This window comes from Charadrius vociferus, unplaced genomic scaffold, assembly GCF_000708025.1.
Source record: "Charadrius vociferus isolate BGI_N301 unplaced genomic scaffold, ASM70802v2 scaffold190, whole genome shotgun sequence".
Classification (NCBI taxonomy): Eukaryota; Metazoa; Chordata; class Aves; order Charadriiformes; family Charadriidae; genus Charadrius; species Charadrius vociferus.
In genome coordinates, this window is record NW_009646608.1 from 570502 (window position 1) to 597109 (window position 26608).

The 26608-nt window shown below is 48.0% G+C and overlaps 1 protein-coding gene across 1 annotated transcript in view; it reads left to right on the forward strand.

Moving 5' to 3' along the window:
- Positions 1-4883: 4883 nt before the first annotated feature.
- The window catches only part of LCTL (lactase-like), a 169270-nt gene continuing 147545 nt past the window's right edge, over positions 4884-26608 (forward strand). The window contains exon 1 of the mRNA XM_009887325.1: positions 4884-5015. Within this exon, the coding sequence (XP_009885627.1) occupies positions 4884-5015 (132 nt within the window). The remainder of the gene's footprint in view (positions 5016-26608) is intronic.

A 26608-nucleotide genomic window follows, 5' to 3' on the forward strand; every position in this document is an offset into this window, starting at 1 on the left:
TTCCTGCTGGTATTCATAGCACAGAGATCCAAACCACGGTAACTCCTCTTTTTGATGAACCTAGATTACTTCTGTCCTCAATAAAGTAATATTGCTTCTACTTTGCCACATTTGCAGATAGATGATTTTTCAACTCTTTCACGCTATTTGGTAATTCTGTCATACTGTTCCCGACAAAATATCCCAAATTTGTCACAGGCATCATCAAAACTGCATAAAAAGTGCACCGTTACTGCCTCTGACAGCCACGCGTTTCTGCGAAACCTCTGAGTATTGTAACTGTGTACCCACAGTTGGTATCGCAGATTCTGAGTAGTCCTCTAAATTCAGGCTCTCTGTACTAAAAAATACATTTATTGAAAGCTTCCTTTTCGAAACCTTACTCTATACACACCAAAAATGATGTGTGGAATGAGTCATGAGTTGATTATGAAAAATTTAAGATTTATCAACTAAGAAAACATTGAAAGTGCCTGTCCATTCCCTCTGCACAATCCATGCAGACACCATACGCGATAACACCCTTCCCGTGCTGGGCTGCAGCAATCATCACTGGTACCGCAATCACAGCAGCTCCTCTAAAGTCCTTGTCTGTCTCCTGGGCCGAAGGGCATGCCAGAAACTCAGGTACCGGCTCTTTTTTGCCCAGTCTCCGCAGGCTGCAGTCCCCGAGCACTGATAGAGGGAGGACTCGATATCCTGGTACGCGGCGTTCATGAGTTATTCTGGAAAGATGTGTGACACCAACCCAGAAGCTCTCTGCCCTACCCAAATCTCTCATGTGCCTTCTATGTGATGTTCTCATGGCCTCAGGAGTCTCCAAACCCTTCAGCATTGGACATTTTTGGATGTTTTGAGCCTTTACAGTTTCCACTTTTCTGCACAACAACTGGCACAAAGATTAGCCCTGAAAAGCACCAACTGTACAACTTAACAGCTGCATAGCACCAAGTCTCAATGCCTCCTGTGTTTCACTCGCAAAGCTTGAAAGCACCTTCAAAACCAGTCAACGGGCTCAGCAGCAGCAAGAGTCATGCCGTGATGTACCAGAAAAACATTTTCTCCGAGCTTAGACTGAGCCTATATCAGAAAAGCCTCCTGACCACTTGGAAGCATGTCGGTCCCTCCCCATGTAAATGCACGGTCTGACACACAATCCAGCCCTGACCAAGCCTGCGTGAAGCACCACGCAGCACATCACACCGTACCCCGGTGTGACAAGTGTCTGCCAATGAGGCACCAGAGAAAGGAACTTGTGCTTCTCCCCCCCATTTTATTGCCTAGTGCAAGATACCAATTTTTGCATTATGAGTTCCCTTCACAAAGAGGAATTATCAGGTAAAATTCAGTTAATGAGACAGAGAAATATTCAGCCAGTCTTACAAGCGAGAGAGGTGAAACAAGAATTGCACAGGGAATACACGTTTGAAGGAGGCAGAGGCACCAAACGCTTATGTCCTCAAATGCTTTCGTTAGATATCGTTTGGCGACTGGAGCTGGGAACATAAAACTAGAACAATTGGGGAAGCAAAAAAGAAAAAAAAAAAAAAAAAATTGCACAGGGAATACACGTTTGAAGGAGGCAGAGGCACCAAACGCTTATGTCCTCAAATGCTTTCGTTAAATATCGTTTGGCGACTGGAGCTGGGAACATAAAACTAGAACAATTGGGGAAAAAAAAAAAAAAAAAAAAAAAAAAACCCAAAGGGAAAATCAGAAGTAGGAATTTTAAACAGGAAAAGCATGGCGTCAGGACGGGCGGAAGATAACAGAGTGCTCTGCTGAACACACAAACAAACAAAAAATAACAGAGACAAACTGGCAAAACATTCCTCTGGCTGACTTAACCACTGCTCTGCTACAGTCACAGGTCTCCAACCAACGCCGTCATTTTGTCACCGCTCCAGCATCCTTCCCTGCAGATAAATTTGAGTGGAAGGGATCTCTTTGCTGTTATAGGGGCTCGGTAACAAAAGAGCAATGAGAGAGAAATGTCAAGAGCAAAATGAGTAATAGTTCCCCTCTCGTTAAATGAGGATAATACCTCTGACCTCTCTGTGAAGTACTTTAAAACTCATTAGTAAAAAGTTCTCGATAAGGGGTAGGGCATATCACTGTTACTGCTGACTGCGGCTGCTTCCACAGAGCAAGGTTTTCCCTTTAAAATCATGTCCAAAAAATGATGCAAACAAATGAGATGACTGATTCCTCCTGGGCTCGGTGCTACAGGAAAGCAAAATGCCACAGCTCTGAAGATTAGCAGTGCTCCCTCCCCTCCCAATCCTGCCGCACGGGCCAGAAAAGCCAAATCCCACGAAGGAGAAACCGCCACAGCCGTGTCCCTGCTCCTCCTGTTATCCATGCCATGCTGCCCGACCGGCGGCTCCTTCTGAGACAGCTCACGCTGGACGTGGTGAGCCATGCACAGGCTTAAACTGCTTCTGCCGAGGTGGCTGTCACAGCTATATCGCGGCCGTGGACTGAGCAGCAGGCATGGGGTCCGGCATCCCTTCGGCTCTTCCTGCCTGCGAAGTGCTCGTTCTCCCCCGTCCCGGTGTGCAATGAATTATCCCGGCACGCCAAAGCAGACCTCCCAGCTCTTCTCCCAGCACAGCACGGCGATGGCACTCACGATCTTCTGGGGAGCTGACAGGAGCCAAGAAAAGATCTAATGGCAATGACTGCTCATATAATTAAAGTTTGGGTTACTTTAAAAGACTAAAATCATCTAGAGACCTCAGCAAATCACCCTGAAGAGATATGAATAGCAGCCTTCAGATCCACAAGCCCTACTGACAGCCATCAAGCAGAGATGAGGACATGATCTCCTGGGGAATGTGGAGTTTATTCCAGTTACTCTAATTGTTCATAACACTATTTCCCAAATAGCACTGCATTCTCAGGAGATGAAGAGAGGGTGGCTGTTTATACCACATGCGATAACTAAACAGTGCTGGAGAATTATCTTATCTTCCCATCAGGATTCAAATGCGGAGGGTTCCTTTGTAAAGCCCAAACCAGCCCCCTGGAAGTTTTCCCAAACATTGTTTTACACATTATTTTATCCACGGAAGTTAAAGGTCTCTCTTCAAAGAATGGGAAATGTATCACGTTTTTCTCTTCAGATCTCCCTGAGAAATCATCCCAAGCGGAGAAATCGGTGGAAAGCTGAGGTCCCTCTCTCGGGTACAAGGGGCTCAGAGAGTTGCCATCAATCGCCCATGCTGATGGCAATTATATGAAGCCAAAGGCTGAAATTGCAGCTGGAAAAAAACAAGAGCTCCATTACACATGCGTGAGAGGTGCTGTCGTGTGCCCGGAGAGATCCCACACCAGCAAAGCAGGCTGCCACATCGTGCACCAGGACAGGGAGTGGTGGTCAACCTATTCTTCATGTGGCAAACGCTTGGCTGATGGCAGCTCAGCTAAGGTCTCCTCGGAAACCTCGGCTCCCCAGTCCTCTGAGAGCCAGCCACGTTCCCCATTTCATCATTTTGCCTTCCCTGGAAGGCTGTTCCTCATATTCGTTTGAGAAAAAATTAAGAATATACAGGAAGAACCATAAGGGGAAAATGAACCGAGAGTTTTAAAAGATGCTGGTTGATTATTAGGAATAAATATTCCCCTCCCCATATTGTAGGTAGGGAATGAAAGCCCGGGAGAGACACCATCCCCTGCCCACCATCGTACAAAAAGCTGCCTGAGAACGGGGAACCAGTGGTTCTGGAAGGACCCAACCTCTGACTGAACCATCACCAGTGAACATCACAGGCAAAACTGGCATTTTTGGCCTACATATGATAGCTTCTTATGGTGCTCCTTTTTTTTTTTTTTTTTTTTTAAGAAAAAGACAACAATAACAGAAAAACTACCACTACCACCAACTTCTGAGGTGTTCTGAGAGAACAAATTTTCCAGAGTGGCAGTAATTTACCTGCGTGCATCCCACTGATTTTCCCCAGACTGCTGTTCTTACTGCCATCAAATACCTTAGAAAACTTAAGTTTTTCCTTGATGTCTCTCAGAAGGGCTGAGAAACGTGGGAAAAAAAGTAAAGAAAATGAATAACTATAATGACCAAGAAACAGGAAAAGCCATTATATACAGTAATAAAAAGACTGTTTCCCCCCCCCCCCCCCCCCGTTCAAAACACGATCATATTATCTTAGCAACAGCAGATTTTACCACAGGAATTGTATAACCATTCCTAAAGAAACGGGAAGGGGAAAGCATTTATTCCTTTCTATATTTTATGACGTGAGAGCTGATAGGATTTGCTGAAGTCGAGGTCGCACATATACAGCCAGAGTGGGTTTCACACTCATTGTTTTTGCATTTTGCTGCCCATACGCTGCAGGGCGAGGTAGTTTCCTACCGCTGGTGTCTGAAGGGCCTGAAACCATAATAGTCTCTGTAACATTCCCAAATGTTGCCATGTTTGGTGCCTGTTTTGTCAAGTAAACCTTCGCAATCTCCTCCAGAGTTGTCTAGGGCGCACTAAATTACTTAGTTGTTCTTGCACTTCTACTCAGTACTTTTTGCCCGGCTTAATAAAAAGCCCTTCAGGAGAAATATATACACGTTAAAAAAAAAAAAAAAAAAAAGCCCACAGAAAAGCCTTTCTTGCTATATAAAGAGCGCACTCAGATCCAATACTTTGGAAATGCTCTGCGGCGCTCACATTCCATAACCTGCGCGGCGAGAAGGGTTAAATGAGATTTACAACCGTTCGGAGCAATTACGCAGCACTGCAATTTAATGGTAATTCCAGAAAGAGCATCTCTGAACAAGACAGACATGTTGGGAGAGCCACTCACAGGAAGCTCTTCAGGCAAAACATTACATATGCTGTTAATTAGGGTCATTGACTCCTCTGCGGAACGATGCTTATCGAGGACAGCGAGGCAGAGTCAGCGCTGCGCCACCCTGCTCAGGCGAGGAGCGCGGGAGAGGACCAGCGCGGGACGATCCAGCTGGGCTGGGCGATGCTGGATGGAGAACCGGGTCCCCTTCGAGTTCGTAAAACATTTTTTCCTGCTTTTTATTGCTGAAGGACGGCGGGCACTGAGAAGATCTTTGACCACAGCGGGCTTCGCTTGAACTGTGAAAGCTGTTTGTTTGCTTTCTGCTCTACCTGGGCAGTGAAAACAGCTTTGCTGTCTGCCTGTCAAACTCGAGCAGGCTGCCGAAATGCTTGAGCGACAAACGCGGCGGGAGGAGGTTTCAGTCTAAACAAGAACCCGTTTTCATTGCGTTTTCGCCCTTTTATTTCCCTGCAAGATGTCTATTCATGTAGGGTTTCATAAAACAGCCCCACACGGCTTCAATTTGGGGCCCACGGTACCTGCCAGTTCTCCTCTCAAGCAAGTCTAAACCCTAATTGCCGGGACCGGCCTGCCGAACGCTCAGCGTCTGAATAATGAATTACTTATCTTTGCTGTTGAGGCAGAAACGTATTAGGCATTACTAGCTCCAGCCTCAGATTCTTTGACTGGGTTCCAGCTGTAAACATTCAACAGGAAGAGGTTAATTTTTTGATTTGGTTAATATAAATACTGAAAGGTTCCTTACTTCACTGTCCCACATCACTGCAACATACATTCTGTAATCAGAAGCATATTTTTGTGATTTCAAGGTATATTTTGCCAAACCAACAAAAAGCATCAAACTCCAACATTTATGCCAAAAATACCCACTGTATAATTTATGCCAAATCAACAAAAGTCTTCTTTTGTCCTTCCCAAACCACACTAAAGAGCAGTCTGTTAAGAAGTCCAAATGTTAAAGTTCAAAAAAAAGCCCTCTATTATACAGCGTACAAGATAGGGAGAAATAACAAAACCGACCGATTCCGGCGCTGCCATTTATGCAAGATGGAAGTCAGCATCTTTGTCCCTGCCAGGAACGGTATCTCTCTTTAACTCTGTTTATTCCCCCTCCACCCCACGCACACTTCTCCTTCTTTCTCCCACTTTTTTTTTTTTTTTTCCTTTTTTTTTTTTTTCTTCATTTTCCTAAAGCTTACTTAGCATCTGGAATGTGTAGGCAGCAATCCATGTGTTTGCAGTAAACTTTGAAAGCAGAGCCAATGAGGACCACATGGGCAGGTATCCTGGAAAGCTAACCTGGCTGTAAGGGACTGCTTGGGCAGAAATGCAAGATGTACCAAAAAGTGTTGGATGCAGCTAAATTATGAAAAACAACACCAAAGAAAAAAAAAAGAAAAGAAAAGAAAAGAGAAGAAAGAAAGAAAAGGAGAGCATTTTGGTGGTAATTAAGCCTTTCCTTTCCCCGACTTGAAGAAAAATTTTAATTAGAAGTTCAAGCATTTGGTTTTAATTCAGTCCAATGCACAAATGGTTTATTTCCACACAGCATATTTTCATAGTCTACGAAACAGCCTGCAACTAGGAAGCCATTACAGCCAGTGATTACAGCTTTTACATGCGCTTATTATACTTTTGGAAATAGTGGCAGAATGGATTCGCTTACATTTCTCCCTGCACATTAGGGTGGATCCATGTGCAATTAATTAGACAGGCTTGGTACAGACAATTAACAAACTTCTTTTTTTTTTTTTTTTTAAACAGAGAAATTCGGTAGTCTTTACATCTTCAGCATAGATATTAGGAAATGGCATTTTGCCAGCGCGCGCAGCGCTGAATAGAATTTACTTTAGAACATCTGCTAAGTCTTTAACTAACTGCACCATGACTGAATATTGTTTGGATGAATGTTAGACAATAACGTTCAATCTGGCACCAGCAGAGACGGAAAGATTCATTGCCATAGTAACCACTAATGCAAAGGGTCCCTTAAATAATAATTCGTTATTTATAGGCACATCAAGGATGCTCCAATGCTACTTTAAACCAGCCAAAAATTGAATAGCTTTTTCCTTTTTGAATGCAGACCTTGTGTTTGCACGCTCGGTTTTCTGATGCGTGCTAATTGCTGAAAGTCACTCCAGAGGCGCTGAACCCGCAGGTCTGGGCTTTCAGCAGACCATCAAAGCCCCGTGGCCCTTAGCAGCTTTGCCCACCCCCACTGCCCCCACGGCAAAGGGGAGAGTGCAGGCAAGGTGCTCGCCTGGCAGTGGGTGACAAGGGCTCTGAACCCAGGGGCTCCAAATAATACAACAGAAATGGTATTATTTGGAGAATTTATTTGGCCAAATCGATCAGGTAGAGAACGCGTGAGGAAGAGCTCTGTCTGTAACTGCATCCGATGGGGTTTTTTGCATGTAAGTATGAATAGATCGGAAATTCGCCAGCAGGAACAACAAATTCAGCACCATCAGCCGACATTTTGGCACCAAGTGAAAAATCACAGGGATTTTGGAAATGGTGCGATTTTTATCCATCGCAAAGTGTCTTCAACCACCTCTGCAGAACGGGTTTATTTCCACTGATAGCTTTGGACTTGAAACCTTTCAGGACGGAGCGTAATGAGCAGTAGCATCGGGAGAGCCGCGGTAGCTCCCAAGGTATGAAGATCTGGGGCTTGCACACCTACCAGCCCTCTGGGCTCAGCTGATCTGGCGAGGTGGATGAACTGGTGGCCTCCAGAAGTCAACATAAAAAGGCAAAACTTCTTGCATACGTTCAGAGCTCCACAGGAGCCAGGACCGCTGTCTTACGCAGAGGCAAAGGGTGGGAGCCACACGGCAAAGAAGTCCACGAGGTGGCATCTGGGGAGAGACGCTTTATCATCTTTCCAGCCATTTTTGCAAAAAAATTCTGGTTCATTTCCTGCTGGCTACTGGCAGAGAGAGGGTACAGCACTAGCTGGGCCACATCCCAGATCCCGCCTGTGTTCCTAAATACTCAGCTTATCTCTCTGTGTCGTGGAGCTGTGATTACATAGCTTGAGGGGCTAAAAATATTGCCAAAAGCTTTAAAAAGAGGCCCAGTTTTATTTTTTTAACTGCGCTGATAAATGGAAATGACTGGACAGACGGACAGACGGGTGTCAGGGTACGGCCTGGGTGGTTACAGCAAATCTGGATGAAGCTCCATTCCCGCCTGACACGGGTCCTTTTTGCCAGGGTGTCTTCTACCTGCACGTTGACGACCTGGCAGAGATGGTGGGGGGAGAAGCAGCAGAACCATCAGAGCAAACTTCTTTTGGCCACCATTTATCAAAACCGGATTTCTTCAGGCCTGGCACGCATTGGCTTTGCTCGCAAGCACGGCTTTGGTCAGCAAATTTGATTGGAAAGCCAGAGTAAGAATTTGGGGGCACGTTTACATGGCTGCAAGCCTTTTGCTCAGCCAACTCGGGGGTACCTCCGTGGGCTGCAAGGGCGACGGAGCAGCTACGTGCCCCAGCATCCCCCGTGCCGCGGGCTGCGGCGCAGCGCTGTGCAGCTTGCGGAAAGCACAGACCCCCTCTGCTCCTGAGACAGCCGCTGGCCGCGGGGTCTTACTATCAGCGATTTCAGCAGCAAGCCCGGAGGGTCAGGCACACTGCGCTCGGCAGAGGAGGAGGTGGGGAAAGAAGGCGGTGTGAGACCTCTGAGAGAGCTCAACGGGGCAGAGAGGAGAGCCAGGGCCGTGCGTGGGGGCTGGCTAATGCTCCTCTGCAAATGGCACGGAGCAAGGAAACCAGATGGGATCCCTGAGCCGCTGACCAAGCCGGCAAGGCAAGGAAAAGCGGGGAGCTGCTGTTGTCCCTATAAGAACAAACACCATGAACCCAGGAGTCCATTCAGAGCCGAAATGTGAATTTGAGTGCTAGCAGCACAAAACTGCTGAACTACACCAGGAGTGACCTTTCGCGTTACCTCTGGTAATATTTAGACTGGCTGAGCCTCTCTGGCCTAGCAGCAATCACACAGTCTCCATCTGCCCACTCCAAATTAGAGTTATAGCGTGTGCTGCCGATGCAGTCTCTTGGGTTTGTTTTTTTTCTAGCAATCTTGACTTCATCCCAGCAAGGGCTCCTGTCTCTAACTAGCCGCTGTCAAAACAACTCCAGCGGGGAGATAAGGGAGAGAAGACTTTGAAGAGGCTCCTTCCTGCAAGCTGCTCGCTATCTCCCCAAGACATTTGTCAGCATCCCCTAGGAAGGGCAGCAGACGCGGGGAAGCCAGGAACCATTCCCCCTCTTAAGCCTCCAGTCACATCACAACACAGTATTTAAAATGGCTTGTGAATCCCAGATAAAAAGCAAGTGATTAGCGTCTAGAAGAAACCTCTGTTTTCTATCACCAGATGTGGCCGTTTCCCATCAGGACAGATATTCATTCATGGAAGGACAAATATTTCTGTCCATTTTTCCCAGGTTTCTTGCTTCTCCGCTCTTCACAGCCACCTTTCTCCTGATTTAAATTAGGCTGTGGCTTTGGCGCATGCCCAAATCCACCCCCAAGAGAAAATAAGATTAGAAAAGGGATGTGATTCATTTGGTAGTTTCCCCTTTCTTAAGTCTTGCTTTGAGTGAAGCATGGTCAGACAAAAGCTGGTAATCGACGGTAGCCTGGTTCTTCACAAGAGGACACGATCCAGGGCTGTTCTGCTTTCCGGTGCCCGTGCAGTCGGTCACTCGTGCGTCCCCATGGCACAGCGTGGCCGAGGATTCCCTCCCCTCTGCACCGGGCAGCCCCGCTGGGCTCTGCAGGCTAATGCACTCCCTCCATCTGATAAGTGAATCATGCCCATACTGAACCAGTTTCTGCCATCAGGGAGAAATTCTCCCTTTGGCTCTGCATGGCAGGTCATTTCCATGCCTCTTGCCCATTTGCAAGAGGTTTGTTTGGAGTATTAATCAATAGCTCCGAGCCCACGGTACAGCCGACGTGCGGCAGTGCTGCCCACCGAGCTCACCCAGTGCTGCTGCGCTTCTCCAACTGGCTGAGGCTTTGGTTGTTCTTTTCAAAAAAAAAAAAAAACCCAACCAGCAAATCACGTATTTTGAGTACCAATTTTCAAGTTTCAACCTGTGAAATAAGGTGATTTGGAAATATTTCCATCTCAGTTTTCTAGGTACCTGATGAACAGCACGAGCCCACAAACCACACCGAGTGCAGTGCTCCTGTTCACTGCTCACTGTTGGATTATTTGGTAGGCTTTGGCTGCAAAGCCTCCTCTTATGCTTCAAGATGGTGGTAACAACAGTGCTTCCAGGTCTTGTTCCCTGGAGAAACCCAGCATCTTCTCTGAGGACTGCCTGCTGAGAAGGTCCCCTCGGACCACCGAGCCTTCCCCGCAGCCAGCAGCCACCACTGCTCCCCAGCCTGTTCTGCTCCCCCGCGGGAAACCCAACTCCCAGCATCATCCTCAAGCCCCCAGCACTGAGCAAGCCCCAAACACGTCTTCTCAGGGGCTCATCCAGCAGAGCTGTGCCTTTCCTGGCTGGAAACTCGGCAGCTTGCTGCCCAAAGCAACCCCGGGGTGGATTACGGTGAGATGTGGCCACCGCCGCCAACGGCAGCAGAAGTGGCGGACGGGAGATGTCCCGCGTGGGGAAGAGGATGGAGGGGTCGCAGCACCTGAGCCCCAGCCCGGCTCCGCAGCCGCGCGCCGCAGCGACAGCATTTCCTGCAACGGCGCTTTCTAAGGGAGCCGCTCAGCTGAAAGCCAGCAGAGCCGTTAATGTTTTCTTATTTTAAAAATGGGCAAACAAAACACTGGAGTAAGAGCTGTTAAAAAAAAAAATACTAAAGTCTGCAAAGAAAAAAAGCCTACAGCACTAAGCGACTTTCTTTTGCTGCAGCCTATTGTTAAGCGGAGGCCTGCTGTCCCTTTCCCATGCCAGCGAGAGATTTGCTTGGTGCCGGCCAGTTCTTTATCCCACTGCGCAATTAATACAGCTTCCCTCAGATAAACATGAGCTTGTTTAACTATGTCTCTTGATAGGTCCCAGTAAGGCTTGATAACATGGATGGTCGGATGTTGTCAGGACGAAGGAGTCAGACATGCTGGCAACAACCTTTTCCCTTTCAAAGCACACGTGTTTAGAAAAGAAAAGGGCTGCGGCTGTGCACAGCAAAGCACGGCTGAAATCTCCCAGTAGCATCAAACGGGAGGCAGAGGCACGGTCTGGGAGCTGCACCCTGCCTGCTGCCTCGCCGGGAGCCAGGCTGGTCCTGGCACGGGCAGCGCTGCCGGCTCCCGGAGTTTAAAGATCACTCTTCAGGCTGTTCCCAAAGCATGGCGTGCATTAAAAAGCACGAGTTAAAATGCTCGTACTATGATTTCTACTATTACTAACAGCAGCAGCGGAATAAAAATAAAAATACTGGAGTTATTTCTTATTTCTCTTCTGTTTTTAAACCCCCAGCATGCATTTATGTCAACTTTCCAAAGGTCTCCACGGATCACAAGCCCTAGTTTCCTAATTTAGTAACTTTTTTACTTTACCCTAAAGTCCCTTTGATTTGATTGTGCAAGAATCACGGCACTCATTAAAAATAAACTAATTATCTTTGGCGAGACTTGGGATCAGGACAGCGACAGTGCCACAGTAGTGGTAAAACTCATGTGGAAATGATCCCTTCACGTGGCGGGACTGCCCCCATATTCCTGGCTGCTGGGGTGCCTGCCTTTCAGGCTGCACCCTGCCCCCGGCCTCCCCCAGGAGACAGATTTGGGGACGGCAAAGGTCACCCGCACACGATGCTTGTCCCACTGCAAAAGGATGGCATAGAGGGACCTGGCCAGGACTTTCAGTAGAAACTTCCAGGAAGAAACAGGGATTTGAGGGCACCTCACTGATGCTGCTTTGGGGTTCTCCACGGTCCCCACCCACCCACTCCAGGGGTCCTCTACTCCTCCTGTCAGCCCTTCATGCCCAAGCCTGGGTTATCTCCGCTGCCCTAAGGCCACCCTGCCCCAAACACTCATCTTCCAGCTCCTCCTCTCCCCTTTCCCATCTCTCTCTCGGAAACTGCCCTATTCTTTCCACATCCCCTCTTTCCTTCCTTCCTGCTCGACTGCAGACACCGTTCCTCTTCCCCAAAGTAACTGTCCTTTATCCGTGGGGTAGGATATGGGGGGAGCGCACCTTCGTGCTGCAATGACGGATGCTGTCTTCTTCCTCCCCTCCCCTCCCCATCCCATCCCATCCCATCCCATCCCATCCCACCCCATCCCGGACAGCCTCCCCCACTTGCCCACCAATCTCCCACCTCTCCCAGTCACACTTTGAAGTGGGCAGCACCCATGTGGCAGTGTCCTGTCTGCCCCAGGGCGCTCGGCTTCGAGATGGCATCCGTGGGTCGCTGATGGGACCCACGGGAGCGTGCATTGACACCCCAGGTGTGGTCACGTTCCTGGCCTTGCAGGTAAGCTCACCTGATCCTGCACAGGAGGAGCAAAACTGCTCCTCGGTTCAACTGAGGTCTTCAGCATAATGCGAGTGAGCTGCAGGCGTTCGTCGAACAACAGCATAGCACGAAAAACTCCCAAACCACCACAGACCCCAATTACAGGGGTAGGGCTCGCTTCAAAGCTAGCCTTAGGCAAAAGCGAGCAGGTTTATTAAAATAATAAACCCCCGGTGTCTCAGGTAGCAAAGTACAGGGCAGTGTGATCAGATAAAAGGTGAGAAGATGTGTCCAGTTACGAGGCGTGTGTGCCAAACCAAATGAAGTCTCGGAGCCCTCCTGCAAGCTTCCCTAGGAAAAGATCAGCCCATGGCACCAGGAATTAATCCCGTGATACGTTTCTTTCTATTGTGGTCACAAATATATTGCTGGCACCTCTCCCCTCAGCTGGCAGTTTTGTTCCGTGTTATTTCAAAATCTCTATTTAATAGTCAGATTAGACAGGTTCACACTTGCAGTTTGCAAATAACATGGTCAGCAGCAAAATTAACGAAATTCAGTACTTTCTGAATGAGAGCACCAAGTGACCTTTGTGGGACAGTACTTGATGATGGAGAAAACGACAACGGCATGGCACTGCGTTGCAGCCAGCAACAGACGACGGCATGGGTTCTAGCTCAAGGTGATCACTTTCCACTTATTTAAAAGGGTATTGATCCTTCAGCAGAAGTTAGGGGCAGATTCAGAGAGAGGAAATGGCATTAGGAGGCGCAAGGAGGACGACAAAAATGGCTTATACCACCTTGTCTTCAATATTTTTCTTTAGCTTGTCCCTGTGACAGACCACTGAGGTGCTGTCGAGACAGATCAGGGCTGCACAAGAAGTAGCATGGCCACGTCCAGCTGACACCCAGGGGACAGTGGGATCTCCAGGTGTTACCCCCTGGAGGCAGGTGTTGGGTCAGCGGTGCAGGTCTCCTTTACACAGGTTCCCACTGAACACAAAACACGCTGCGGTAACCAGCCTCACCGCTGCCAAATGCACTTCGCCCCTTTCCTTCTATCTACAGCAGAACGGACCATAAATGTATTACTCTGAAACTATATCAATGCATTTGAAAGGTAAGAGATAAGATTTGTGATCCTGAACTCCAGGAGTAAGGTCAGTCGCTGAACTGGTAATAGGGTTTTTTGGAAGAGCACAGCTGCAAGCCTGAGAAGGGCTGTGGAGCTGGGTGCTCTGGGTGGTACACGAGTCTTCATGGACATTGAGGGCTCTAGTCCACTTCTGCTCACACCAACCATACAAAGTCACAGCCTTTCTAGATCGGAAAAGCTGTCCTCTTCCAGACCATCTCCCCATCAGCTGTTGTGAAGGTGGAGGCATCTGAGACCAGCGCCCATGCTGAGGGATATTCAGAATCACATCCAACTTCAACTGCAGTTGTTCACGCCGTGCACCTTGGTGCAGAATTCAGCATCAATTTGTTTCTAGTACATTCTTGCACACTCCAATCATGGCAACATCTGAACAGAGCTTTCTGCAACACTGCATGAATTGAGCGGAGTATTACTTAAGCAAAGAGCAAATTATAGATTGACTATTGCTGGCTTTCCAAAATTACTAGCATGCACACAGTAATATTTGGCATTCCACAGTATTAGCCAACCAATCCGCCTTTGCCTGCCAGATGGCCTCGCGCTAGCCCAGTCCTCACTTGACAGCTAGAGAGCAGACAGAGGACCAGAGTACAAAGTTAAGAGCCTGGATTAGAAAACAGAGCCGCCTGACTCCCAGCTCAACGCGCCTTCATCCAGATTGCTCTCACATCTGAAACAATACGGACATGATCCTTTGATTCCCTTAAACCATGAAGGATGACTTAAGGCTCCCTTTTGTGATAGAGTAAAAGAAAAGCAGAGTTAATCCGGGGCATGTAATGCCACAGGATTCATCTAAAAGCACCTGCCAAACCTCCAGCCTGGCTTCACCAGCTGCACAGTGCTGACCATCTGTAGGCATCGCTGTTATAAATACCACACAGAAAGTACAAAATCTCCCATGCACCAGGACCACGTTCACCTTTGCCTCCAAGAACTGTGCTGCAGTCATGCCTTTCCTTTCCATTCTCCCTGTTACACCCCAAAGAGCTAAATATCTTTTAATAAGGCCCTACACTACCCCTTAAATATCTTCACTTGAAGGACTGAAGCTGGGTCAATGGCGAGACCGGTAAGAGGCATCACGCTCCTCTAACTGAACGTATTTACGAGGCAGTCATTACGAGGGAGGCGGGGAAGAGGGGCTGGGGACGCTGAGAGAGTCCTTTCATTGATCAGATTATTTTTAGAAAACAAATTTCCCTTAATGGGTTTACGGTTTCAGTGAGAAGAGCAGCTGGTGCCAATGTTTACAACTCTGAGTCACGTCACAGAATCTCAAGGCAGTGGAAAGTCTTATGAACCTTGGACAATTGTCCCACTGAGCAAAGTTTGCCATGTTGTCTGGGCATGCCGTGTCGTCAAGCTTAGCTCTAAGGATCCAAAGCTTCCAGTAAACAGCATCAGTCATTCGATCATTGGGTGGACACTAGTGACTATCCACTGGATGAGCTGGAACTACGCACCTCCCTCAAACCCTCCCGATCACAGGTCAAGAGGACATGTAAAAGAGTGAAAGCAACATTTCAATAGCTGATGCACTGCTAGAAGGAAACACACGTTTTTCTGACAATGTAAACTCCCTTTTCACACCACAGTCTTAATTTTTCACCTCAGTCATTCCATGATGTTTTCTGCAAAGGCTTTTGGGTCCTTCAGCAACACTAAGCCCAAGAGCTACCTGCAGCACACAGCTATGGGCTCTGGGGACACAGCAGCATCCATCCCGTGTCCTCTGAGACAGGACAGGAGGGTGACCAGGGATCTCCTGCAATGGTGTTTTACTGCAGAGTGCACTTCTGAAGCAAATCACCTAATTCTTTCCCATTGTCACGCTTGGTTTGCCTCTCAGGGCAGTCTGCAGAAGATGTGCTCTAAGTGTGAATGGGTGCAAGTCCCAAATGCTGCATCACTTGGGTAGGAGAAAAAGCTATGAGGATCTGCCCTGCTATTCTCTATTCCACACACACCCCCTCTCCTCCTTCTCCTTCTCCTTCTCCTTCTCCTTCTCCTTCTCCTTCTCCTTCTCCTTCTCCTTCTCCTTCTCCTTCTCCTTCTCCTTCTCCTTCTCCTTCTCCTTCTCCTTCTCCTTCTCCTTCTCCTTCTCCTTCTCCTTCTCCTTCTCCTTCTCCTTCTCCTTCTCAAATTCCAGGACAGAAAAAAATACATGGTTTTGGCACATCAGGTGCCTACCTCCTCCCCTGCAGAGCACAGCTGGAGCTCAGCACAGCTCAGCCCTGCCAGGGTCAGGCCACTCCATAGGGATGCAGATCCTTCAGCCTTCAAAGCACCAGGGTCCCCCATGTGTCACACACCTCCCCAGCTGCTGGGGGTGCTGCTCCCTTCCGCACAAGCACTCCCCCCTGACAAAGATCTGTTCCTGGGGAAGGTCCGACACGCCTGGGGGGGTCTCCAGCCTGCTTGCAGCCCCTTGAGCTCACCTTGCATGGAATTGGAGGCTGGGACATCCCTGCCCTGTACAGGACACATGGCCATCTAGTGGCTATGTCCCAGCCCACAGCTCAGCCAAGCCCACAGCGACCTGACCTGCTCCAAACCCCATTTCCATCAAGGATCAGGCCCCAAAAGCACAGGCAAACCTGGTCCAGAGGATTTGAAGCACGCTTTTGGCCCAGTGTCGCATTTGTTTTTCTCCCACTGAGTGTCTCCGTCCAGCTTTCCATCCACAAAGCAGCCAGTAATCAACATTCAAGCAGTAAAAATCAAAGAGTGGTTCTCAAAAGAAGCAATAAAATCAGTCTTGCAAAGCTTTTGTTGGTTTTGATTTATTTTTTTTTTTCAGCACGTGGATTTGGCCAAACCTGCTTGCAGCTTGCAGGGCGCTCAGCTCTGCTGGCCTTCGGTTTAGAAACAGGTCAGATTTCTGCACGTCTTCTGAGGGCACCATTCCACTCGCTAACGTGGGCTGGTCACACCCAGACAGCTTGCGGGATTAGGTCAACAGATACTCATTTTTTAATTGTTAAGAAAGTCAGCCCTCGGGGAGAAGTATTCCTAAAAGACCGTTGAAGAAGTATGCAGGATTAACAGAAAAATCAAAAAGGACAACTCAAGAAAGGCCAGTCATTCCTTAAAAAAAAAAGAAAAAAAATCTGGAAAAAAAAAAAGACAGACAAAAAGGGTGCTGGCCATTATGGAATATCTCCCTGTAATGGCACAGGGTGAGGCACTTTCAGTGGGGTTGTGCATTTTTGGGCAAGTTGAGGATCTGAGTCACTGCTTTCCAAATCCTTCTGCTCACCCCAGCCTATCAGGGCATGCAAAATCACTGAATGGACCCAAATGTCTCTACAATCAACATCTGGCTCCAATAAGCAGCCCGATGGTCACGCTTTAACAATGTTTGTTCCAAACTAAATCTTTAACTAAACATTTTCTGAAAAGGGGTTTTGATAGTGGAGTTGCAATAGCTAAGAGGCTGTTTGTGTTTGTTTTTACTAGAGATCCCTGTTCTCTGGGGTTTAACTCATCCTCACACATTCTTTTGGGGCTGAAACTTGGTGAAGAGGAAGAGACTTCTGCCATTGTAACCGTATCTTATGAAGGCATCACTCTGGGGATTTTAACCTGCAAACTCAGAACTGACGTAGGCAGAGTAGGTGTTTGTACTCTTCATATTTGGGTACTCCGTCCTTCATGTTCAGGATAGGCAGGACAAAGAAAGCTACAGCAAGGAAGATTCAGGATAGATACTGGACGATTATAAAAAGGATTACAAGGGTCAGGTAGAATTTCCATTGCGGGATGTTTGCAAGCAAATATCAGACCCATAGCTGTCAGACAGCAATTCTGCCCTGTGATGGGGACGGACGAGTGGATTCTCCAAGGCACCTTTCAGCCCACATACCCAGCGATGCTGCCCCGAGGACAGCAGCGCAGCCACGTCACCTGCACGCCGCTGATCACCCCTCACAAATCAGTTCATGCTATCATCTGCGAAGGGTGATTACCAGCCCGCTGACGATTACAGGCCTCTGCAGAAGAGACATCCAGTCTCCTTCACTTGTAGGCTTACAAGCCACAGTCAAGACCAGACTTGCCCATCATCCAGGTTGTAAACTCTCTGCATGAGGCCAAATTCTCCCTCAGTCTAGACGAATCAGGCAGAGCGGCACGAAGCGTGCCACGGCTCGGGGAAAGGCGGGCGGCCCCTGCTCCAGCCCGTCTCAGCCAGCAGCGTGGCTGGAAAGCAGACGAGGCGCAGGCTCAGCGCACAGGAGCATCCCCCTGACCCCCTCTCTCTGCTCAGAGGGTTTGTGGCTGTCGCATAGAGTGCCATTTGCTCAATTCCCACCCCTTGGGAAAAGGGAAGCGGTGCAGGTACACGCACCCCGCTGGCCCAGCAACAAGCAACAGTGGGTTCTGCATCTGGCCCCGATGGCGGCTCAGCCAGCTCTGCCGTCCCGTCCTGTTGCTGTCTGTATCACGGGGACACAAATGCTTCCCTCACTTCCTAAAGCACTGCCAAATACACTTAAAACATTAAAGAATAGCTAATTCTAAAGCAGCTGCTAGAAGTCCCGTCTTTGCCTGCATCTGCTGTCACCAAAACATATGGAAAAAAGTCCCCGGTGCAGAGCAGCGTGAGCCGGGCGGGAGCGCAGCCGGCATATGGCCTCCCCGCCTGTCCTGCCCCGTTCCCATCCCCATCCCGCTTCGGGATGCTCAGGCTGGTGGCACCTGGATACATTCCCCTCCTGGCATCGCTCTGGTTTGGCCATCACAGCTGACCCAAGGGAGGAAGACTCGGCAGATCACATTTATTTCCTAAATCGAGTAAAATAAAAAGTTCCGAAAACTCCTCTCCCTTAGGATGCCCTAATATCCATTCACCTTCCCACATCCCTGCTCATACCCTGTTCCTTCCAGCTACCAAACGCAACCCCAAAGCTAAAACTGGGTTGAATGCCTCCTGTGTTTTACACCTCAACCTCTCCGCAAGGCAGTTGGGACGAGGTCCACCACCAGGTAACGCTGCACGTGCCATCCGGCCCTGCAAACCTTGTTTTGCAAAATTTTTTATTTTTTATTTTTAATTGTCCGGGTCCCATTCAAGAGACGTTTCCTGGCTTTGCTCGCAGAAAGGAAGGACACTTCGAAAAACACAGATGTGGGGTCTGATTCCCATTTAGGACAGAGGGCCCCTTTACCCTGCGCCAGCACCGCACAAAGGCTTACATGCAAATGGGAACCAGGCCCTTGGAGGTCTCACTTTGAACAGGTTATATTCTTACCACTTTAAACAAACTTTTAGGAGAGGGGGGCAACTTGAGTTTTAACCAGTACAATATGGCAGGGGCTGATGGTTTGGGCCTGATCTTTTCCGTGTCCCAGAAGGACCAGCCTTTCCAACACCCTGGGCACCGCTGGAGAAGAGCTGAAGGGGAAGAGTCAGGCAGCCCATGGCAGCAAAACAGAAACCTTTTTTTTTTTTTTTTAATGGAATTAATATAAAGATACTGTATATGAACAAAAAATGAAGCATGTTCCACAGAGGATTTTAAAGCTTCCAAAAATATTCCCTCAGCCCTTGCCAAAGGTAATACAGCCAGACTTTCCATGGAAAGCATCATTGTGCGCGGTGGGGTTCAAGGAGGTCGCGCTGCTTGAAGTGCACAAACAGCCAGCGCCCTGTCCCGTCCCTCCTCTCCACACACACGCTCTGCCACCAGGAACAAGTGGCCTTTTTTTTTTTTTAAAAAAAAAAAAAAAAAAAGAAAGAAAACAACATTCTTCCCTCAAAGGTAGTATAGAATTCACCCCCGCTGCGCAGCAGTAGCAGCTAGAGCTTGTATTTACAAGAAGCCCCCTTAAGAGGACTTTGACGGCTGTTTATAGAAAGCCTGGACATCACCAGGTTTGCTCAGGGGGTTCTGTATTTTTGGAGTGTTTTCTAAGCCCCGCTTTCTTCCCCATCCCCAAAGCAACGGCTGTAACAGATCCTGCAGTGAGGAGGTGGGAAACTCACTGACAAGAGGTTGCTGCTAACATACGCACTACTACACGCTTCTCGGAGGGCTGGAAAATAACTCTCTTTTCTAAAGTTGCTGCCTTCCACCTAATTATCCCCAAAGCTTTGACTTGTAAACACCTGACCTAATTCTTTCCATGGGCAGTTTTTAATAACAGAAATTCTTCAAAAGTGTCTTTATGATGCATCACACCATGTTACCTTGTAAACAAGCTGCGCGCCAACCCAGCGTTTTACAGTGCAACAAGAGAAAGACACTTAGTCACCGAATATTCGGCATTAGGGAGAGGCAATACAGTGTGGTCAGCAGAGCTCAGTCCTCCGCGTCTGAAAATTCACGCCCGCGCCACTGCAGAGGGAAGAAGGTCCTTAGATCTTGTCCTAAGAACGAGACCGTGTGCATATATATTTCCTTTCACTTTTGGATCACAAAACTTTCTACAAATATATATCAATGAAGCCGCAAAGCTTATTCAACGCTTAGGCAGATGGGGGGTATGTAAACAAAATTAGGGATGCCTGGACTTCCTTCGCCCAGCAGCGGTGGTACCTCGTGCTGGACGATGGGCACATCCCAGCATGAACTGGTAGGCACCACGAAGGTACACGTGGCAAAACCTGGGAGCCTCTCCAGGAGATCAGCAGGTCTCCCCGCAGCTGCACTGCACACCAAGGGAAGAGTGGGGCGAGGAGCCCCCATCTCCCCACTCCCCCATCTCATACGCCATCCCGTGTCTTCTCTTGGCACTCCGGATCAGAGCTGATTTTGCAAATCCTCCCTATTTGCATTTTGGATTTGTATATATTTGTATAGAGCCGTGCCCAAACCTGAAGTTGTTTCGGTAGCGCACATACACCTAAATTAGTGAATATCTCGTGTTGAGTGGCTGGGCTGAGCCTTGGTCCGGCGAAACCTGGAGCGACCCAGCGGAGAGGCAGAGCCCCGAGAAGACCAAGGGGCAGGGAAGGGACGTCGGCAGCGCTGCCCGCTGCTGCTGGCCTTCAGCAAGAGACGTTCAACCTCCTGGCTGGAGGGAGGGAGTTAAGAAGCAGGCCTGGAGAAAGAGTTGCCGAAAGCGTTGCAACATGATAGAAGCTCTGCAGGTCTTTGATCTCAGAGCTGTTCTTGAACTGTCACTTTAATGATGTGTCAAAAACTAAAAAGAGTTGAGATTAAGAATACTGGAGCCTGGGGAGAAGGAGAAGGCCATTTTAAGCCCTCTGGGTCTTCACTGGGTTTCTGGAAGCTTTTAGATGCTTACTGCATACTGTGCACCAAAATATAGCTGAAAAGCAGGTCACATTCTCGAAGTCCTGCACCACAGTTTGCCTTATAAAAAGCCTGCACGCTGCCTGCACGGGCAAATCCCTACCTGCTCCCAACGTGCACGTGCACGCTCTGCTCCAGCAAGTTTTTCACACAAAAGGCTAAATTGAGTTGTTTTCCTGAGTTTCTCTGTGGGATGCTCTTCCCCCTTTTAACGTGTCCCAAAAGTTACAGAACGAGGGTGGTGGCTGTAAAACGGACAGGTCTTCCTCAAACCAGCCGGAACTGCAGAAAGCGCCGGCAGTTTTATCAGTGCGCGACTGGCAGGAGGACATTTGGGCTCTCTGCAACTGCATATATTTCATTAATATCCCAGCCAGCTTTAATGGCATTACCATCAGGTTAATCTACTTTAGATTAATGAACCTCAGTTTCAGCCAGGCAAGCTAATTAACATGATTTTCTTTGAACTTGTTCTAATGAATGTATTAATATCATTCAGGGCTTCTTTTGGAGCTGCAAGCACGGCCATGTTATTCCTGAGAAGAGGCCAAACATTTTTTATTAGAGAATCATGTGCTGTGCAGAGTCTGAGACTGCCTTGCCTTTGTTTTCTCTGCGTTGCACCTTTACACCGTCGGCAGAGACAGCAGCCCTTTGGTTTGCAGGTTTTGCTGCAGCTCTCCGAGTCAGTGAGGGCTCAGGAGTGCTCTGAACACACTCAGGATTAGACCCGTAAGAAAAAAAAAAAAAAGCTAGGAACGTTTACTATTGACTCGCTCTTGTTCTTAAAAAACATTTAAATTTAACTGCTCCTCCACCTTCATTCTGACGGAGAGAGATTTAAATAGCAAAGCGGCAAAGCTGTAGCTTTGTGGGAATGATGCCCACACTGGTATTTCAGGGGTCCTTGTTTCCCAAATGCCACTCACGCATCTGGCGGTACGATACACCTCAATGCAGAAACATTCGGTATAGCACCTGCCATAAAAGAATGGCACATTCCTTGGAAACGAACTACCCCTAACTCCGATCCCACGAAAACACCGCATGAGGGTATGTGTCTATATGAAGACTTGGCCATAAGATTGCCTTATCTCAGCCCAAGCCTCCTGCAACGGTCTCCTCCCAGCTGCATCGACCCTTGCTGCTCTCCCCAAAGAAACTTCAGCTACACATGCGCAAATTGACCTCCCCACTACTCACTCTGCAAAACTCGTCCCATGGGACGGGCGCTATAGGAGTACCACGGGCGCTATAGGAGTCCCATGGGCGCTATAGGAGTACCATGGGCGCTATAGGAGCAAGGCAGGGAAAGATAACGATGGGGTTGCTGGTGGCTCTCCAGGACTGATGCCGGCAAGGTGAGTGGGCTCCCAGCACGGTGTGGGGCTGGGAAGGCGGCAGAGATGGGAAAGGCCTCGGGGGCAGGAGATGTGCAGAGCTCTGAGGGGGAGAAGATGGTAAGGAGCCAAGTCTGAGGGGTCGGTGCTGTAGGTAGCTGGGCTGGGTTGGCAGGATCCGGCCCCGAGCCGTCAAGAGCACAGCCCAAGCGCAGTTGCGCTGGCTTTCTGGAGTGCAACCACAGAAGCACAGCACGGCTGTTACAACTTTTCTAAGTGTTTCCCTGGCAGCTTCCCATGCGGGTAAGGCTGCAGGGTCAGGTTCAAGGCGGGAGTTCAAAGGAGGAAGAAATAACTCGCAACTTAGCTTCGCTACAAGCTGCCTTGCGCTGGGGTCTCTCTTGGACACCGCTATGGGAATCTTCCCGGGCTGTTGTTTTGAACGAACATGAAAAATGCACAGGGACAAACACTGTGGGTTTGCTCAGCCTCTCGCGCTCTGCCTGCTTGACAGCCCCTGTCGTGCCCCACGTCCCCGGGGAAGCCGCTGAAGAGACAATCTTCTAAATGACACCTTTCTCCAGCCCCCAAAGCCGCCCGGCGTCACCGCTCTCGGCCTCCCGCCATCTCAGCCCAAGGCTGGGGAGCAGCTTCCAAACCCAAGTCCCTGGATGTGTACAACGCGGACAGCATAACATGGGGCTGGCTTAAATAAGCTCTTTAATGAATCGTTACTCAGATGAAATGAGAAAACCACAGGTCCCATCTCTCAGAGTCACAATCCCTCAACATAAATAAAATAAACAGCCTGGAAACAGTTCTATAAAAACATATTGCCACACAGGTATCATTCAAAAATGGGGAGTCTGACTTTTTTTCTTTTTTCCCCTAAGTAACCAGGCTGCAATCCATGTGCCAGGCCAAGGTGGAGTTTATTTATAAATGCACATTTATGATGAATCATTGGAGGAAATGCACGCAGACTGGAGACAAAAGTCTGCAGTTGCTAAACCAAATAGGAAATGCTCTTTACATCTGCCTCTTCAGTTGGCATCCACTTCCCCTCAGAGTCTCTTTTCTGCTGGGTAGGCCTGTTTATTTTTGGGCTACTTTTGTTTGCAAAGCCAAACAGAGCTTCTGATTTTTATATTTATCTATTTTTTTTTTCTTTGTAAACAGCACTTCTCACTTATTCAAGCCCCAAATTATTAACAGTGGAAATCGGATCACCTTCCTGTGTAGAGTTGTTTACTCTCTTCAGGGAAAGCAAACCCACAGAGTGGAAACAGGGTGGAAAAACAGCCTCATTAAAATGATATAAAAATAAGGACAATGCTGGAGCTACCCTGCCAACTACAGAAGAATTCCCATCTATTTTCTATTAGGTTTATTTTAAATATTACTAAATTGAAATTATTAAATCAGTACAAATCACTAACCGACTACAGTAAGTTTTCAAGTGCCGGGACATGTTGGTGGCACTCCAATTCATTTTTACCGGTTTTTCCCCAAACTGGCCCTACCAAAGCACACAACATTAAAAGAAACAAGCATCTTATGTTTCCCCGACAGATTCCCGTGGATCTCCAAGGGGACACCACCAGGCCCATGGAGATTCACCCGTCTCCGTGCGCTAAAGAAGCAGCCGAGCTGGAGGGAGAACCCATGTCCCATAGCTGCGCCCTATGCACCTCCCTACGCTGAACGTATGGACCTCACCCATGTAACCCTACAAGCTTTCGACCTCTGTTACTGCAGTGAAATATTTACTCTGAATACGAGCTGATGTGAGATAAGAAACAAGCTGTTGTTCATAAGCTTTGCTTTTCTCCGACCGCTGGTACTCCCTCTGTGTGTGTGTGCGCGCATATGTAGCTATTTGATCACCACTACTTAGTTCAGAATTTGTATGCAGAAAGCTGGCATGGTCTTTCCTTCCTGAGACTTTCAAATCCTTCCAACCCCACTGGAGAGAGAATTGACACTGCCAATTTTTAATTTTTTTTTTTTTTTCCAAGGGTTTTATAGAAAGTGCTATGCGTGCAAAACGCAGTCTTTGACTGTTAGAAAAATACAGTAATTTGAAATGTAAGCAACAAAAATAGACGCACACAAAAACAGAAACAAAGATAGATGATTTTATCCACTTCAGACCCACTGGAGGAAGAAGCACCCTGGTAACTATTATCAATGGTAAACACTACCTCTCATTTATGCAGGACAGAGCAGTGCCTCTTATTTCTGCTCGCTTTTTATAGTAGGTTAAAAAATAACAATATTGCCATGGAAAGGTGACGCAAGCAATAACTTCACGCTGTCAGAACAATTCCAGCAGTCAAGGCAAAGTCGAGGAACATGTCGGTGAAGTACAAAACTTCTCACTCTCTTCGGTTTGAGGGCAGAGGACTGCTGGAGTCTGTGGTTTGCAGGCACTGGAGGGGCAGCGCTCGTACTTCTGCACTCTTGGTTTTGTGGAATGCTCTGCCTCCTCCTGACCTTCGGAGCATGGATCTGGTCAGCCTGAAACAGCACTTAAGCTCTCAGGAGCTATTTGGTCCTTCGTCCCCATTCACTGGCCCATAGAAAGCCGTGGGAGTCGAGCCTTCCTATTTATTTTACCGGGTTCAGGAGCAAGGCTTTATTTGGGGAAGCAACCTTGAGCAGGTTTAGGGACTTTACACTTTCAAAAGTAATCCCCAAACTTTTCCTCTGCCTGTGTTTTTATAAAAAATGACCTACTGTAAGTAATAACAGCGAGAAAGCCCTGCGCGTCAGCTCCGCACCCATTTGGAGGGCAGCGGCACGTTCTCCTGCCAGGTCTGGCCCCAGGGATGGACCTTTGAACAGGGTCACGTCTCCAGGTTGCCAATACAGCTCACCGCGCCAGGGCTTCCAGAGGGACTCAAAAGCTTTCAAAACTGCAGAGGCTTATGTTTCAATAACAGCCTGCTCCCAAAATTAAGAAGAGGCTGTATTATCGCTCCTGCCAGAAATAACGTAAACTAATGTTACTCTAGGAATGGGGTTTGGGTGACCAGTTTCGGTGCCATTTTCAGGACATTGAGAGGAACTCGCTGTTCTTTAAAAAAAATTAAAACATAGTTCAGCTAATGAAAAACTGATAAGAAAACCTCTGAAATGCAAAAATTCTCTCTCACACAAAACAAATACTAGTTCTTGCTCTACTATATATATTTATTGGTTAAAAGCACATACCAGCCTGTCTAAATCTGTACTCGGTGCCCAGTTTATAACACCTTTGTGGCTTTTAGTTTCTCACCCAGACACATCAAAGCAGGGGACAGTTAGCCAAGGAAAACTTCATTGTTAGTATTAACTCACTCCAAGAAAAAGATTTTTGGAAGTTTAAGAATTTTTCACTTCGTGGCAATTGTTGATTAATGAACCTCAATGGGCTCCAGCCTAAAAGAGGACTTTGTTAATAAAAAATGCTAAACAGTCCAGGCGGAGTAAGGAGATACTTTCTTTGAACCTAACTGATATAAAGGTGTATACAAAAAAAGAACTGTGAAGATGGATTTATTCAGTGTGATCCTGTTTGCTTTCCAGTTCCGCCTCAGGCTATTTCTACTTGCAAAAAACAATTACTAAGGACAGGAGGAGAAATGAAAGAATCACAATATAGCTGGAAAGGTTAGAGCGCTTGGGAAATACTTAGCAACAATGGTATCTAGGAAAGGAATGGCATGACCCCTCCGCCTCCTCTGGGCTACCACCAGCACAGCTATTGTACCCCAGCAGGAGCAGGGGCAGCAGCAGCACCTTCTAGAAGGGACGGGAGCACCAGGATCTCCCCGGGGGCCTCTTCCCTGCCCTCTCATGGTTTTGTTTGGAGAAGTCACCCGACATCTCTGAACCTAAACGTATTAGTCTGAAAACAGGGTTAATAAAAATGACTCACTACACTGGGATGATCCAAGCTTAATTCCTGTTTATACAGTGTTTTAGGCTTCCCAGCAGAGGTACCACGTGGAAATGCCTTTTTTTTTTTTTTTTTCTATTAGCAGATGGTGCTGATGCCTGCAGGAGTTGTGCTTGAGCTGGTCGCCAACGGCGGTGGAGATACAGTGAGGGACCGGCACACAGAAACCAAGCACGTGCTTGGAGGTAGCATCAGTAACCCCAACGAGGAGCCTTCAGACTTTCTCTTCTGGTTCCCAGGGTAGGGAGGAAGGTTTCAAAGGAGGGTTTTGGTCAGCTGTGAGGAAGCAGCATGGCCGAGCAGGCAGAGCATGAGGTCAGGGTGACCTCAGCTACGTCCTTCCACGGATCTAGAGCTCACTTTCCTCACCCATTTATAAGTTTGTTGAGGCAACTGCTAACTGTTTGGGATACGGACTGGGAATCAGTACAACACCCAGGCAGCCCTGGTTAGACATCAGCTCCTCAGCGCTCTTCGAGCTCACGTGAAGATGATCCCATCTTGGTCTGCTCCAGCCAGCTGGAGCGTGCGTGAAGATCTGGAGCTGCCACTGCCAGAAAAAAACCCGATCTTTTCCTTTGGGACTCTCGGGAGCTAAGTCTTTCTATGTTATTTTGAGGTGCCTATCGCAGAC